This window comes from Pinus tabuliformis, chromosome 6 (genome assembly GCF_031772625.1).
Source record: "Pinus tabuliformis cultivar Carrire ecotype Pingquan chromosome 6, CPIR1, whole genome shotgun sequence".
NCBI classification, from domain to species: domain Eukaryota; kingdom Viridiplantae; phylum Streptophyta; class Pinopsida; order Pinales; family Pinaceae; genus Pinus; species Pinus tabuliformis.
Window position 1 is genome coordinate 1,441,512,589 of NC_142292.1, and position 18,484 is coordinate 1,441,531,072.

An 18,484-nucleotide genomic window follows, 5' to 3' on the forward strand; every position below is an offset into this window, starting at 1 on the left:
TCTTATAGCAAGTGTGAGGGTGTTTTTGGAGGGAAAATACCTTTCCCTCCCCCCCAAAACCCCTAAACCACAAAACCCCTGCGCTTTTTGTCATTAATCGGTGGGTTGTCCATAAACCGGCCGGTTTGATACAAACCGGCCGGTTCTGTCCTAAACCGGCCGGTTTTGACCGGTTAGGGCCAGATTTCGGGCACAGGAGGGAGCTGACCGGGTTTTTTAGGCCGGTTCGGACCGGCCAGGCCTCTAACCGGCCGGTTTTTAAAACTATGATTTATTCATATAAATACTAAAAATAAACACAAATGCAGCCTCAACTCATATACAGATCATCAACTGAAATAATAGACAAACACACAAGGGACAACGTTATTTTTGGATAATTGTCCCTGGAAAAGTCCAATGCGGGAAAACCGGTGCAACAGTGCTAAGGGTTTTATTATTATGCAAATTTCTTGAGTACAACTAGGGCGCCAAACTAGCTCACCCAACAAAGATTTTAACACGACAATAATATCTCTTCTCAGACGTAGATATTCAGCTTCTCAGCACTAGTTTTCCCCACGAAAATCCTTCTGGCGCTTCTCCAAGGCTCTGTGTCAGCCTTGCTAGCCTCTACGTAGCTCTAGAACCCCCTGCATCAGCTGTCTGGCCTTCTGCGTCACCATCACAGGCCCCTCAGCCTCTGCGTAGTCTCTTGCTGCCTCTGCGTGGCTCCTGCTGCCTTTGCGTAGCCGGCCCCAGTGTCTGCGCTGACTCTCTGACACTATCTCTGCCTCTCTGCTATGTACTCAGTGCCCCTCACTGGAACTCAGATCACTTGTTCGAATTTTCTCAGCAAACCCCGTTCCAAAAAATTGAACCGACTAATCAATCTTGGTGTATTTCCAACTGACCCTCAAGCCTCCTCTTATACTTTTCCTGTTGAGTTTTCAATGGTCGAGATTAAGTCTCTAATCAATCGCTAAGATTAGATTTGGCTTGATCCATGTCATTTAGAACATTCTCACCCAGCTTTATATTAATACCCATTAATATTTTAATTTTCCAAAGTTTAGACTTAGAAACTCCATTAAAGATATTAATTATTTTAATATCTCTCTAATTGGGTGGAATTTCCCCAAACCATTTATGGGTCTTGGAGATCTCATGTGCTTTAGCCTCTCCACCAATTTTCATGGCTAGAGCACATTTGATGCTACCCCAAATCAACATACACTGTTCAAGTCACAAACATCTTGTGATTGCAAGTATATTGACGAGAAGTCTCAGAAAGCAAGTCATATATACCTTTGAAAAAGTTGAATTGATGCTTGCTTGAAAAGCTTTTTGTTCTATACATAAAAGAAGGTTGTGTGACCTAGACGAAATGCAATATAAGGAGCTGACCTGATATGCCTATGAAATTTGAAGAGGATTGATCTGGTATGTATATCTATAGATCTGATATGTATTATTCAATGTTGCACGAAGCGGGAGCGCGGAAGCGTCATTTTCCAAAAATCTAGGAAGCAAAGCGTCCGCGGAAGCGTCTGCTATATATATATATATATATTTTTATATTTTTTTGCATTTATACTCAAAACAAACATCCCAAATACCAAATTAATTGTAGAAGACATGAAAACATGCATATTTTTGCATAAATCAAGATAGATATGGCATCCATGATTCCATTGTAGTTACTAGTATGTACAACAATCATCTATATTCTAGCTATTACAAACATACATCAAATTTTTAATTATATTATAAAACATAAAACGTTTAAGCATATTATAAAACATAAAACATAGAGCATATTATGATTTATCTAGCAAGTGAGCAACTGTCAACATTTGTCATGTCCAAAATTCAAATAATAATGTTTACAAAATATGTCACTTGGTCACCGCCAAGCCAAAAAGGTTCAAAATTCAAATTCACAAGTCTACAAGTCTAATGAGTAATCTATGACAAAAAGTAGTAGATTGTGAATATATCTACTAATCTCTCCTCCTTCCACCACGAATAGAACGTGGTGGCGGGCCTCCACGTGGTGGCAATGAAGAAGATGGTGCCTGTGTAAGTCGTGGCACTGAAACTGATGAAGAAGAACCCCCTGCTGTTGGTGTTGAACCATGGAACCTAGGAACCAAGGGACCAGATGGGGGTGGGGGTGGTGGCATATCAACACGGTCATCATCATCCTAGAATCGCTCAAAAAATTCATGCAAAAAAAAAACACTAGTTAACAAAAAAATTAAAAACATGAATTAGAGAAATGCTTTATAAGGGAAAATTGGAAAATTCATACCACAATGGACATACCTGGATAAGAGCATCCTCTAATTGCTCTAGTCGCAACACTCCATCCTCCAAATTGGGCTCCTCTGGATTCTTGTCCCAAATCAACAAGTCTTTATTAGACTTTGCATCTTCACAGTAATGGGACAACAATCGCAAGTTGTAATGAACATAAACCAAGCTCTCTGCCCGGTCTAAACTCAACCTGTTCCTTTTAACACTGTGGATGAAAGAATAAGAGCTCCAACACCTCTCTGCAGAAGAAGTGTTTACCACCTGTGATAGCACCCGCAATGCCAAACTCTGTAGAAGTGGAGTACCCCCTCCATGCATGTTCCACCACTCAAGAGCAGAAAAAGTCTCTCGATCTTTAATTGCATGCATGCTCCCAAATGGACCAGTGTTGAGCGTATAGTTGCTCACCTGTCTCTGTACCAATGCAGCGTCCTCCTCATCAGGGATTAATTTACTCAATGCAGCCATATATTTTTCGTGAACCTCTTTATCTTGGTGTGGTTTTCTTCTGCTTCCCCCCCAGGTGCTGGTGTTGAAAGCCATGATGGATGATAGTATTTAGGTGTCAAAACATATGCTAATGCATGCAATGGAATATTTAGCATTTCCCATCGGTTTTGCACCTCTACACGAATATAATTGTACAAGGTGGTATCTCTAGGCTCAACAATGTCTTTAATCTGCCCCAACATGCTATCCATTTGCTCATACACCTCCCCAATTACTGGTCGATCTGAATCTGCAAACTTGATCATGTAATAAATTGGTTTGGTGAATTGCAAAACATATTTAACCTGTGACCAAAAGTAACTGTCAAGAACAGTGTCCTTGACTGCATTAGCACCATCTGTGTCAGTGTTAATTTCATCCCATGTTTCAGCACACACCAGATTAGTTAAAGCTTGTCTCACCTTCACTAGCCGCCTAAAGGTGAGGTAATAACTAGCAAATCTTGTCTTTGCAATTTTAAGCAATTGCAACTTGGAGTAAGTGCCATAGAAGTAGTTTACCCTTGTATGCCCTGTGATGAATTTAATGAGCTGCTTCCCTTTCCTGTAAACCTCAGCAATCCACCCACATTCTTTGTGTTTCACAATATCATGCATCAAAAGGTTCAATGTGTGAACCAGGCACCCAGACCAAAAGATGTGTGGATGAGTACGCTCAATAATTTTTCCTGCTGCCTTACAATTTGCTGCATTATCTGTGATCACTTGAACCACATTATTCGGACCAACATCTTTGATTGATTTCAATAGGAGATCTGCAATGTTTTGTGCAGATGCAGTGATGGAGGAGGAGTCATGACATGCAATAAATATTGCACCACTAGAAGAAACACCAAGAACATTTATCAAATGTTGGTTTCTAATATTTGTCCACCCATCTGATACAATGGATACCCCAGAATCTACCCACTCATTTGTAAAACGTGTCAAAGCTCTTTGAACCTTAGCTTTTTCTCTTTCTAATAACACTGTTCTAGCTTTCTCATAGTTGGGGGCCTTGTATCCTTTTGGGGCTTCATTGATGGCCTTTACCATTTCATGCCAATAGGGAGAGCGAAGCACTTTGAATGGTACACCGCAAGCACAAAGAAAACGGACTATCTTTCCATCCACATCATCCCTCCCAGCAACATTAAGGAAATCCCCTATTGTTCTTCTACCTCCAGAGCTTGCAGAAGTACCATGAGGAGATGAGCAACTACCAAATTTAGAGGTTGCACTTGATTCAGAATGAGTTTTTTGTTTCTTGTTTTTTTGTTGTGCAACCATCTCTATTTGGATGTATTTTCTTCTTTCTTCAGTTGAAATGTTTGGGCAAATTTGTACCGCCACAGAACCCCTTTTTTCATCACTGTCCAGCACCCCACAAAGATGCCTCCTCAGACGGGTATATGAACCACAATATGGTTTTCCTCCATGACAACCATGAGGGCACACAAATTTGTAAGATCCACCACCCTTTCCCCCATCAAGTTTGGTCACATAGTTCCACATGGGTGTTGATGTAGCTTTCCCATCTTGTGTTTCAGTGTCCCCTTCAAGTTCATCCCCTTCCTCTTCAAACCCTTCCTCCTCATCATACATTGGGTCACTCATATTGGTACCATCACCACTGCCCTCTTCTGTTTCTTCCCTTCTATTCCTATTCACCTTTGCCATCATTAGAACCAAGAGTGGAATGATACATAGAAGCCAAAAGAACACCATCTTGGAATATGGATATAGGTGGTGGACAACCTGTAAATAAAGGAGCAAGTAGAAATAATGGGAAAGAGTAGGAGAGGGAGGAGAAAAATACAAAAAAATTGTCACAAAAAATAAGGGAGTTTGGGGTTTGAACTTACCTCTTTAGCTCTTGTAGATGAAGTCCTCCAAGCTCTTGCTCCAAGCTCCTCCTCCTTCTCCTAACTCTTCCTTCTTCACTCCTCCAAGCTCTCCTCTCTTCTCCTCTCTTTTCCTCTCTTCTCTTCTCCTCTCCTCTCTTCTCTTCTCCAACTCTCATAAACTCAAAGTGAGAAAATGAGGAATGAATGGGGGCTTTATTCTTTTCATTCCTCACATTAACCTCACTCTAACCTCACCCTAACCCACCCCCTCAATGCTAACTTAAGTTAACTTTAAAAAAAAATTAAAAAAATGAGGTTTTTTTCCCTTGGGCGCGCGGTTTTGGAGGAAGCGCTCCGAAGCGCTGCGTGAAGCGCACGCTTCCTGGCCCGAAGCGCCATCCGAAGCGCGCTTCGGGGCCGGCGCTTCCTAATTTCCAGGAAGCGCATTAAAAAGGCCGAAGCGCGCTTCGCCATTTTCGGAAGCGCGCTTCAGGGGGCGCTTCTGTACGGGGCGCGCTTCGGGCCTAGGATCTGGGGGGGGGGGGGGGGCGCTTCCTGCAACATTGGTATTATTGCCTAATCCAAATAACTTTTCAAGCAATGATTAAAGACTAATATGAGATTTGGAAAGGAAGGCATATAGTTTAAAGCTTGATGTTTGGGGTATGTATTATCTTTGTTCTTATATCTCAAGAGCTCTGTCAATGACCAAGTATAGGTCTAGTTGCAAGTTTGTTTCAAAATTCTTTTTGAAACAAGTGACCTCTAGTTCAATAAAGCAAAGATGATCTCAGTATATTGTAAAGGTTTGTGCAAAATTATGGTTGAGAAGACTGAGTTAATGAATTGAAATTGTTCACTTACAAAACATATGATGCCAAGTTTGGAATGCTCGATCTATTGTGATATGTCTTATGAAGGAATCACATATTGAATTGCCATTCAAAACCAAGATAAGACCATCATTGAAAAATGAAGTGTGAAGTTAACAATCTTGTGTTTCCCTGAAGATATTGCCTTGTGATCGGAAGCAGGGTATTCAAGAAAAAGTTTCAGAAAATTAGAAGCCGAGTTACTCTCCAATTCACTTGAAGAAGAGAATCATGCCCAAAACTTGATGTGTTAAAGATACTTGGATTGAAAGGCTCAACTGAATTGATAATGTCGAAGCAATAATCAAGAACAATTAATCGCTGAGGATTTGAGATTTGAACATTTGTATATGAAGAAAAGCTTGCAGATGCAATAATTTATTAGATTTGCAAGAAGATGCAAAGTGAAAATCTAGGGTTTGGAAGTATTTTGGATTTCTAGGATTAACAAACCCTAGCAAGTAAAAAGGGTTTATGGACAAACCCTAGAATTGATCGTTTTTGCAAAAAGAAGAAACCCTGGCTCCTACAAGGAAGAAATAACATCATGATGTAGATGAGGTTGATTTGCAAGTTGGATGTAAGAAGGCAACGATCAATAGGGAGTTGATATTCTCTCAAAATATAAGTATTTTATATCTCTCCTTGTTTAGTGCTATTGTTGTTGTTTCTATTAGTCTCTTGTATTTGTATATCTTGCTTGGCTGTGATTGTTCTTCCATGCGCTCTTAGTGAGGACTGTAGGTGTGAAATTTCCACGATTGCAATAAACTACAATTTAATCTTCTATCTACTGGAGATTATTTGTCTTTTGAATTATTAATTCGACAAATAATAGTTAAATCACTATTGCAATCTTCACAAATAAAATACGCTGCAAAAGATAAAATACAAAATTGAGTAAATAATGCACACACATAAAAATATGGCACCGTTATTTTTGGACAAATGTCCTTGGAAAAACCTTCAAGGGAAAACCAATGTTACATATCAGGGTTTTATTTAGTGTTCCACGGGGACATGTCCCCCAGGGTCTGGTGCGCGCACCCCTCGTACCTAGGACGGGGGGATGTCTGGGGAAATGTTTCCCCACGTTCCCCTTTTTGGGGAGACGTGGGGAGACGCAAGGGGGGACGTTTCCCCAATGTGAGGGACTCGACTCCCCAAAAGGGGGATCCCTGGGCGTCCCCCCTCAAAATGGGTTATGTGTCCCCCCTTAAATTTGCTTGTAAACAATGATTAATGACAGGGAAAACCTAGTATTTGACCATATTTCCCTACTAATGCTATGCAATTCATGGTAATGTTAAATTCTTAAAGTAAAAGTGACATTCTCCTTTATCTTTCATTTTCATCCTTTTACTTAAATTTTTAACATTACCATGAAATGACTCAGGTTGTTTGAGAGTGGTTACGACTTCATTGGATTTCATATGGAAAAAGTAGAATTTTAGATCTCACTCAAAATCCAACAGAGGTAATAGTTTTTTAGGAATTCAGGATTGGATGGATTGCAATGTTTCCATTGCATTTTGTCATGTACAAGGGTATGGAATTAGTATTTAATGAATAGCACCAAGCCCTTTGTGTATTTTAGGGTGACTTTTAGACTCATCACTCCACTGTTTTTGAGTTTTAGCTATATCAATTTACTATTCCAAACTTTAGATTTCAGTATCTATTAAGTCTATTTTTCTTAGTACTAATTAGATTCTAGAATGATGAATGATGAATTTAAATTTTAAATCAATTTAGAATCTAGAATGATGAATTTAATTTTTAAATCAATGTAGATTCTAGAATGGTGAATAATGAATAATGAATATGGATCACAGTATTTCATTATTGAATCTCGTGGTCTATGGATGAATCATGTATGTATTAGTAAGGATGAAGAGTATGGATGAATGTATTTCATTATTTAATTCAAATATGTATGTATTATTATATTTATGCTTTCATTATAGAATATGAATTTGATATATATATATTAAAAAGGAAAAAAATTACATATCCCGATGCCCCCCCCATCCCCCCTAAATTTCCTTAAAATTTGAGGGTACTCCCACACGTCCCTTGTGTGCGTCTCCCTGTCCCAGAGTCTTGGTGGAACATTGGTTTTATTATTATTTAGCAATTTGAGAAATATTACAATTGGTTACCTTTCACTGGAAAACCTCTGACAAATACTGAATGGCCCTCTCCAATAACTCACACTCTAGGCTATTCCCACTGCCTCTGGGAAATGTGCACTGCTACTATTGGAAATTCGTTCAACCTTTGGAATCTCCCTCTGGCAAGCCGTCTTAACTCTTGGATTGCTCTAGGCCCACTCACCCTGCCTTTTGATGATAGACCCGACCTCTGGCTCATTGAACGAGCTACTTTGCCAGTTGCACTGCAACTGGCTAATTGCATTAGCATAATGCGACTTATGTAGATAATTCAACCTCCTCTTTGTTAGGAAATCTAAAGGGATGCAACTAAGATGCTTTCTGTTCAACTTGATAACTGCTTGTAATATATTTTTAATTTTCTTGATTATTAAGTTCTTCTCTTATTATTATGCTGTTCTTATCATTAAACAACTACCAAAACAAGAAGATCAACAATACACAAGAACACAGGATGTAGGTTGCAAGCCAGGGCCAAAACCTCTCCACTTGAGAGGAAAACCCACAAATCTCTTTTCTTATAGATTCTTCAAATGACGAATTTCAAGATCTCTAGACCAAGACCAATACCCTTCCATGACCAAGTCTAACCTCCTTGATGATGTGCTTCCTTTGTCCAAGTCAAACCCAGTCAAATCTCTACTAACTGCACAACTTCGAACTCAAGCTACAAAATTTCAGTGTCCACTGCAAGTTTGAAATTTTGGGCCCCTGCAACAATTACTACTTCCACATGTGTGAGCAATTTTAGGGCTTCAAGGCTTCCTTTGAGATTCGCTTGGGTTCCTCTTTCTAGGGCTTGCAGGTGACCTAATATACCTTCCTTTGACCTTCTTTCTTCAATTTCCTTAGCTTCGACCTTGCAACATCAAAACCCTAGCGTTTCTTCTTCTCACTGGAGAGAGAGAGAGAGATAATCCACACCTTCATCCTTCGTCCTTCTTCCTTCTTCGTTGGCCTTCTTCTACTTCTCCTTTGCTTAGATGATGAGAAGATGAGTGAGTGACCATAGGAGGTCGAGTTCCCTCCTATATATCGACTTCCAAGGAGGACGACATGCCCTAATGAGGCTGACTTCTTAGCTGCCAGGCCGACTTGGTCTTGGAGGGTATTTTGGCACTTTTAAGTACAAAAATAATTCTTTTTACATGATAGAATACGCTCGATGGGGTATTTTTCATATGACAATGTCTCTTTTGACTTCTTGACCCTAGGATAAACCCTAGAAGCACTCGATGGGTGCTTGACCTATAAATAAAAGACCTTAAGCATGAAACCCATGCTACAAAAATAACAATAATAAATATTTCTTTCTTCTTACAATATCCAAGAATCAAAAGTACATTTCATATTTACGAAGACCGAACCTAGTTACGCATTTCAACACTCCCTCTTAACTAGGGAGGTATTCATAATGGTACATGGACATTCTCAAATTGAAAAGGTCTCATAAGAAGAGTCAGATTGGTAAGCCACCTCATAAGCTATCAATCCAGCTTATCTATTTGCATCATACCAACTAGCATTGTCACATAACAAGGCCTTGACTAACTGCTCTACCTCTCCACAAGATCATAGGACAATGTTGGCGAAACCAATGAATGATAGACACCATCATCATTGTCTCTTAAGGCACATACCCTACCCGGGTGTTCACAGGGCATGTCCTTTTAGGACAATTCCTATCTTGGAATAACACATCCTCAAGGAATTTCCTCTTCGACTGCTCTTACATCTTGGATGCCCTTCCTCATCCTTCAAAGAGTATCGAAAGCTAGATGCTTACCCAATCCTCCATTCTTTCTTCATGAAGTGGAGACAAGAATGATGTGTCTGTCTCTCCCTCTCAACTAGGGAGGATATGTCAACCAATCCAACTTTGTCTCTCAAATACACAAGCTTCTTATTAGGAAGAGATTTTTTCAAGATGTCAGCTGCTCATTAGTGGAGATATATTGTACTTGCAACACTCCATCTTGCAACAACTTTTGTATGTAGTGATACTTTTTAGTTATGTGCTTTGTCTTTCCATGGAACATTGGGCCTTCAGACAACCTTATACAACTGGTGTTGTCACAATGTATCATCGTAGGGTCCATCTGTCCTTCAAACAAGTCGGACAACAACTTCCTTAACCAGACAACTTCTTTGCATACTTCACAAGCTGCAATGTATTCAACCCCATCACTACTCAAAGCAACCGATTCTTGCTTTCTACTCATCCAGGGTATCATGGAGGATCCCAAACTAAAACATCCTTCAGTAGTGCTTCTCCCATCCATCTCACTGCCTCCCCAGTCAGAATCTGTATATCCAGTGAAGTGGACATCATTCTTTCTATCATATTTCAAGTAGTAGTGGATTGTTCCTTGCATATATCTTAGTAAATGCTTGGCTGCTTTCCAATGATCATGAATGGGCTCTACCTGGTACTGACTGAGAATATTCACTACAAAACAAATGTTTGGTCGAGCATTTTCCAAATACAACACTGAGCCAACCAATTGACTATACCTTGTCGGATCCACAGGGCTTGAATAAGAACTTCTTAGCATCTTCAAATTTGTGATCATAAGGGTTGTCATAGGTTTGGAATCCATCATGTCAATCCTTTTCAGCATCTCGTTCACATATTTTCCTTGACCTAGTTATATCTCATGAGGTCCTTGCCAAACTTACAACCCGAAATAATAGTTCATCAACCCTAGATCCTTCATATCGAATTCTGCTGCCAATTGCTTTTCACACTCTTGAATACGACGTTCCACACATGTTATGAGAAGATTATCCACATATAGAAGAATGATTACGGGCTCATCCTTCACAACTTTGATATAGAGATTTGGATCAACATAACTCTTTGAGAAGCCCAATCTTTGTAGGTATGTGTCCATCCTTGCATACCAAGCTCTTGGTGCTTGCTTAAGGCCATAAAGTGCCTTATTCAGCCTGCAGTCACAAGTCTCTCTATCTTTTACTTCAAATCCTAGGGGTTGTTCTATATAGACTTCTTCATTTATAGTACCATTCAAAAACGCTTTTGTCACATCCATTTGATGAATGTTCCATCCCATCGATGTTGCCAAAGAGACCAACAATCGTATAGTTGTATACCTTGTTGTAGGTGCAAATGTCTCTTCATAATCGATGCCTTCTTGTTGGGAGAAACCCCTAGCCACAAATCTTGCCTTATATTTATCAATACTTCCATCTGCTGCATGTTTAATCTTGTAGAACCACTTGGAAGTTACCACATATTTGTCTTCAGGCCTAGGAACAATTTCCCAAACCCCATTCTTCATTCATGGCATCTTTCCATTCTTGATCTTTGACAACCTCATCAAAGGTGGATGGTTTCTCTTCAATTAACTTTGTCATATAGGCTGCATACCTTGAATTTCTTTTGGGCTTCTTGCTTTCCCTGAATGTACCTTTGGCTGCTCCATGTCCTTCTACATCTAGAAGAGTAGACTTCAACCAATTAGGTCTTTTTATGCTCTTAGGGATAATAACTTGTTGCACAGGCTCACTGGGACCTTTTTCTCCATGGTTTGAATCCTCTTCCTCCCTAGTGCATTCTTCTTCAAATATTGGAAGTTCTTCATCATTAGAGTCAATTGGGAGAGGTCCTTTGATTTCTTGAATGCAATACTTTCATCAAAGATGACATCTCGGCTTACTTCTATTCGGTGCTCTTCCTTTATGTAGATCCTATATGCCTTTGAAATGTTACTATAACCAACAAATAGTCCCTTCATGTTTGTTAGATCCAACTTCTTTCTCTTATCTTTCAAATTGTGAATATAGACAGGACAACCAAATATTCGGAGATGGTCTATGCTTGGTTTCTTCCCAGTGAATGCTTCTTCAGCAATCATATTGTCTAGTTATCTGTGAGGACTTTGATTTTAAACATACAAAACAGTTTTTGTTGCTTCACCCCACATAAATTTAGGCAAGTCTTGATCATTTAACATGGCTCTAACACTTTCCTCAGTGGATCGATTCTTTCATTTAGCAACTCTGTTTTGTTCAGGATTATATGGGACCATCGGCTCCCTCTTAATCCCACCCTCCTTACAGAAAGTTATGAGTTCCTTAGATGTGTATTCTCCTCTATTGTCATATCTTAGTACGTTTATCCTCCTTTCTACAAGGTTCTCTACTTCAACTTTGAATTCTTGAAATTTGTCAAATATTTCATCCTTGGACTTCAGCAAATAGATCCAAGTTTTCCTTGAGTGGTCATAAATGAATTGTACATAGTATAGATGACCTCCAAGAGACTTCGTAGACATAGGACTACAAACATAAGAATGAATGAGATACATAATTTCTTTTGACCTTGAAGCATTGCTTCCAAATGGTCTCCTAACATTTTTACCTAATGCACATCCCTTGCATACTCCTTCATGATCCTCCTCGAGTTTAGGGATGCCTTTCACCATCGAATTTAGAATTGGTAAGATTTTGTATTGAAGGTGTCCAAACCTTCTATGCCTTAGTTTAGATGGACTTACTTTAATGTGAACCAAAGCTTGGGAGAGGGGTCAATAATCTGTAGAGTCTTCCTTCATGAATCCCAATGATTTTTGCATTGTTGATGCTAGAGATTTTATCCCTTACCACAACCTTTCCATCTATGAAAGAAACTCTATCTCCCTTATCTTCTAGACATGAAATAGAAAGTAAGTTCTTTTGCAAACCTGGCACGAACAAAATGTTATTGAGATGAATGTTTCTTCCATTTTCTAGCTCCAACGAAGTTGATCCAATTCCTCTTATAGGATAGCTCTTCTTGTCACCAAGTTGAACAGAGTAGGAGAATTTTCCTCTTGATAAGGTCTTTAGTTGTTTGTGCTCACCTATCATATGTCTTGATGCTCCACTGTCAATTACTTGAATATTTTCATCCTCAAATGTACTTGTAATTGTTGAGAATAACCCTTCGTCTTTTGCAGTGGAAGTTTTGTTCATATGATTCTTCATGGATAATGGGAGATTCCGCAATGCCTTGAAACCTTGCTTGAGATGACTTGCCACCATATAACATTGCTTCAATGCTTTCTTTAAGGATGTAGTGATCTTCATCATGCCCTTAGCCAACCTTAGCTCTGATACCATGTTGAGAAATCTAAAGGGTTGCAACTAAGATGATTTCTCTTCAACTTTATAACTGCTTGTGATGTATTTTTAATTTTCTTGATTATTAGCTTCTCTTATTATTATGTTGTTCTTATCATCAAACAACTACCAAAATAAGAAGATCAACAATACACAAGAACACAAGATGTAGGCTGTAAGCCAGGGCCAAAACATCCACTTGATAGAAAAACCACAAAACTCCTCTTCTTATAGATTCTTCAAATGACGAAGTCCAAGACTTCTAGACTTAGACCAATAACCCTCCAAGGCCAAGTCTGACCTCCTTCATGATGTGCTTCCTCTGTCCAAGTCAAACCTAGTCAAATCTCTTCCAGCTGCACAACTTCGACCCCCAACTATAGAATTTCAACCCTTGCAACAATTACTGCTTCCACACGTGTTAGCAATTTTAGGGCTTCCAAGGCTTCCTTTGACCTTTGCTTGGGTTCCTCCTTCTTCTAGGGCTTGTAGGTGACATAATAGACCTTCTTTCAACCTTCTTTCTGCAATTTCCTCAACTTCGACCTTGCAACATCAAAACCCTAGCCTTTCTTCTTCAAACATGAAAGAGAGAGAGAAATAACCCAAACCTTCTTCCTTCTTCCTTCTTCATTGGCCTTCTTCTACTTTGCCTTTGCTTAGATGATTAATATATGGGCGAGTGATCATAGGAGGTCGAGTTCCCTCCTATATATAGCTTTCCAAGGAGGATGACATGTCCAATTGAGGCTGACTTCTTAGCTGCCAGGCCAATTGGTCTTGGAGGGTATCTTAACACTTTTAAATACAAAAATAATTCTTTTTACATGATACAATCTGCCTGATGGGGTCTTCTTCATATGACAATGACTCTTTTGACTTCTTGACCCTAGGACAGACCCCAGAAGCACTCAATGGGTGCGTGACCTCTAAATAAAAGACCTTGCGCATGAAACCCATGCTATGAAAATAACAATAATAATTTTTTCTTTCTTTTTACAATATCCAAGAATCAAAAGTACATTTCATATTTATGAAGACCGAACCTAGTTACACATTTCAACACTCTCCTTGTCTCCCAGACACTGGAAAATACTTGAGAAATCTCCTCCAAAATCTTGCTCCCAAATCTCTGATGAACCCCTACTCTTGATGCTTACCTAGTTTCAATTGCACCCTTGTTGAATACCTGCAATTGGGTAGCCGAATTGCTCAAAATGATAAACTGTATCTTCTCCAAACCCTTCGACCTGCTCTTATAATCTTTTGTTGGAGTCTCAATGACCACAGCCACATCTCTATTAATGACTAAGATCATCTTGACTCTATCAATTAAGTTTTTCGAAAGTCTCTAGAGCAAAAACAAACTTCCTCAATTAATTCACTTTAATTAACCAATTTTCCTAAGTTAGACTTAGGAAAATATTTAATTATGGCTAATTAATTTAATTGAGGTGTCTCCAAGGATTTTTTTGAGAAACCTTTTCTGGGTTTTGGAGATCTCGTTTTCCTTAGCCTCTTAGACACCATAGAGACTAGAACACCTGTCCGCTGCTACCTCAAACAAAAACTAACAACAGGTACATGATGAATGCTGTTAGAGATGTAGCAGCAGATGGAAATATTGGAGGAGAAAAGCAAAGATAGTGATAAGAAGACTCGTGTTGAGCTATGGACTTAGAGGGAGCAAATTTGATCAATGACGAAAATAATTCAGATGTGATGAAGATGGCTAGAAGTACCAAGCGAAGGATTACCTCAGTAAGAGGGAGAAGAAGATGATTTCAGGCACTTTGTGTATGATACTCTTGAATTAATGAACAACACTAATTTGTTGTTGAAGATGAGCTTGTGATTTTGATGATCTATTTCTAACTGGGGTTAATGACCTCTTTGTCCATTGTAAGAGGGAGTTGATTGAAGGATCTTGGTTTAATGCATTACTACATGGGATTGAAAGAGTGGCATAAGCCTGTTGAAATCTTTGTTGAGATCCTTAAAAAAATTGACATGATGGATTGCGAGTCCATGGACACCTCCATGAGAACAAATTTGAAGAAGTTGTGAGACTCTGTTGTTGACTTGTTTGATTCTATTAATTGGCTTGTTGAACTATCTGCTACATGGATTTGCAGATTCTGATTTGGCTGGATTTTCTAAAGACAAGAAGAGCACTTTTGGATGTTGTCTTAGCCTGGATATCATAGATGAGTATTGTGCAAACCTTTGTTTCATTTAGCATGACTGAAGTTGAGTATATAGTTGATTGTTCAGCCTATTATGAAGCAGTTTGCCTTCAGAAGTTGTTTGCTGGTTTGTTTGATCAGGTGTTGGAATCAACTGTGATATATCCAAAGCTATGTGAAGCTTTATGAGAATTTGTTTTTTTCATAACAGGCCAAAGCACATTGAGATCAAGTGTCACTATACTTGGGATGTTGTCCAAAAAAGAGCTGTTAGGATCGAATACATTTCTTTTGATAAGCAGGTTGCTGATGTTTTGACCAAGCCACTATCTTGAATGGAGTTTGTTTGCTTCTGAGAGAAGCTTGGAATGATCGCGAATCCCTCTCTTGGAGAGAGGAAGCGTTGATTGTATAGCATCATGAATCTTCCTTGGGATTTGTTGAGAAACCATGGTTTATGGTTGGGAAGATTGTTTTGGTTACTCTCTCGGGTCATTGAGTTTGACCGAGAAACCTTATGGTTGGGGAGGTTGGTTCTGAGGCTTGGAGTGATCACTTAGGTCATTGTATTTGATCGAGAGACTAGTAGGCTTGGTCGGGTACACTGATTTTGAGTACCCTCCCTTGGGTCATTGCATTTGACTAAGAAAATTTGGTTGGGGACATTGATTTTGAGTACTCTCCCTTGGGTCATTGGATTTGACTCAGAGAACATATGGTCGGGGAGATTGACCCTTTTGACATTGAGATTAGGATTCCTCCCTTGGGTTGTTGACCGAAAGACCATTGTTTATTGTCGGGGAGGTGGACCTTGTGTACTCTCTTAGGTCATTAGGTTTGAATGAGAGACCATTGGTATGGTCAGAGAGTTTGATCTTGATTGCTCCCATGAGTCATTGTGTTTGACTGAGATACCAGTGGTCCAGTTGGAGAGATTGATGTTGAGTTCTCTCTATTGGGTCATTGGTTTTGACTGAGAGACTAGTGGGATGGTCAGAGAGATTGACTTTGATTACTCTCTTGGATCATTGTGATTGACTGAGAAACCATTTCATATGGTTGGAGAGTTTGGCCTCATGAACAACATTGATTGATGAACTTGATGCTATGAACCTTTCCTTATGATGAGACTTGTACATCTGATTTTGTGATCTCTCCCTTAGGTCATTATTGAGAGACCATTGGATTGTTAAGGAAATTGATTTTGAGAGAGAATGAAAAGTACCTCCCTAGCTAAGAGAGAGTGTTGGAAATTTCAAATTGGTAGTTTCGGTTAGTATTTTTTATCAATTAAATCAAAAGAGAAAAAATGAATTTATATTTACCTCACAAGTGTTCAAGCCGGCCCCTCCAAGATCAGGTCGGCCTGCCCAAGAGTCACACCCCTTCGCATGGACAAATTACTATATATTGAGCCTATTCCTCTCCTCCAAGGCAATTTGGATCTCTTATCTGAGGCAAGATAGCTCGCTGACCTGAGGCAAGATAGCTTGATGATCTGAGGCAGATAGCTCGCATTTTCTGAGGCATACTCTCTGGGGAACAGTGTGGATCTGAGGCACACTATCTCTGTGAAACATGCGGAGCTTATCTCTGTGAATAGTGCGAGCTTTGAGGCTGAGGAAAAGGCTGAAGTTTGACCCTCTTGGAGACCTATGGCAGACAGAATTGAAGGGATCTTTGTATTGGATATTGGAGGGCTGGCTTGACAATTGTGGGAGGTTATCTTGCTGGTCAGTATTTGTCTATGTAATCTTGTCAAAGATATGCTATTTTTTATGTACAAATTGGATTGAATTGGACATTCTTTCATAAGGAAAGGTTGTTGGGTTTTTCCCCTTGGGGTGGGGTCTCGTGTTCATTGTCTTACTTTGATTTTTACTGTTCTATGGATCTTAATGATGGTTGAAATTTTCATGTATAACTGCTTAATGATTGTCAAATTGTATCATTGGAAGCAGTTATCTGTTCGAAAATTGCTCTAGTCTTATATGATACTAGAAAAATCAACACTTCTTTCAACCTCGGGTGTTAGGAGTAGGCAGCCAGGCTCCTCAATGGTTGCAGAAGACTCTGACAGGGAACCAGTGCCCAGTTTTCCCATGTCGCCCTTGGCTATCAGACTTAGGAGACCTTGAGATCATTGGCCCCATTGTCCGATCTCCCTTACGCTCTCTCTCTCTCTCTTTACAGGTTCTTCTGTTGTGTTGTCCACCTTTCGACAAACTCACTTAGTGTTTTATATCACTGTACTTTTCTCACAGTTCTAAGCAAGTATATATATATATATATATATATATCTTTCCTTGTATTATTTTTGTCATTTTCTGGGTGTTGTGCTGGCACTCCCACATTCTTTTCATATTGTTTTGTACTCTTCAGTCCCATTGACCTACTTTTGTTGTCAGTTGTCAGACATCAATACAATTATCTTAGCTTATACTAGAATTAAAATGATAGGGGGCTGTGGTTTACTGTGCTTTTAGAAATGTTTGGGTGGGTTGTATCTCTAAGTCTCACTGGTCACTTTTGTCCAAACTAGACATAAATCAAATCTATTGATCTATTACCTCTAACAGCATTTTCCAGGAGTTTCCAGATAGGTAATCCTGTGAAGTAGATGGAAATATTTTTCATGGTAGTATGATTACTTCCTTTTTCATCTGTATGATGGGATTTTAATTTTTCTGTTTGATGTTTTATAAGGTTGTGCTCGAGGATAAAGAGTGGTTTTTTTTATTGATTCAAAATTGTATTTCAGTGGTGAAAGTGGCGCAGGCAAAACAGAAACTGCAAAAATTGCAATGCAATACCTGGCAGCACAAGGAGGTGACAGTGGAGTAGGTGATAAAATATTGCAGACAAATCTTATTCTGGAGTCATTTTGTAATGCAAAGACGCTAAAAAATGACAACTCTAGTAGATTTGTAAGTTGTAATCCTTTTAATTCTCATATTTAAACAATTTCAGTACATGGGAGATAGAATTGCGATACTTGTGAGTTTGCCATTGCAATCGTGTCTGACTGAATATTTGTGATTCTGGGTAGACAAACATGTTTGTAGCGAAGTCATTGTGTTTCTAGACATGTAAATCCCAGATAAGGAATTGCAAAATTTTAAGGATATTGTGTGAAATTATATGCAGGGCAAGTTGATTGACATGCATTTTGACGGCACTGGCAAAATTTGTGGTGCACATATTCAAACATGTGAGAAAAGTTTAAGCTTCTTTTTTAGTTTTGACTGTTTTACATCTCTGTAACTGACTTCACCATTCCTTTTTGCACTATTTAATTTGAAATAGGTTTGTGTCAGATACTGGGATAATGAAGAGAGGTCATTTAGTGGGATTATACCCTAATGTGTGAACTGTGATTTAACATAATCCTTTTTTCTGCTCTACAGGTTTGCTCGAGAAGGTGAGGAGCACATGATCATATTATTTGAGTTTGGTCGAATTTATTTGATTTGATATTGTATGTTCTAGAAGCTA

At 39.1% G+C, this 18,484-nt stretch overlaps 1 protein-coding gene across 1 annotated transcript in view; it reads left to right on the forward strand.

Moving 5' to 3' along the window:
* LOC149264027 (myosin-1-like) overlaps positions 1-18,484 on the forward strand; it is a 202,120-nt gene that overhangs the window by 65,630 nt on the left and 118,006 nt on the right. The window contains exons 6-8 of the mRNA XM_089427361.1: positions 17,751-17,916; positions 18,137-18,200; positions 18,397-18,410. Coding sequence (XP_089283487.1) covers positions 17,751-17,916; positions 18,137-18,200; positions 18,397-18,410 — 244 coding nt within the window. The remainder of the gene's footprint in view (positions 1-17,750; positions 17,917-18,136; positions 18,201-18,396; positions 18,411-18,484) is intronic.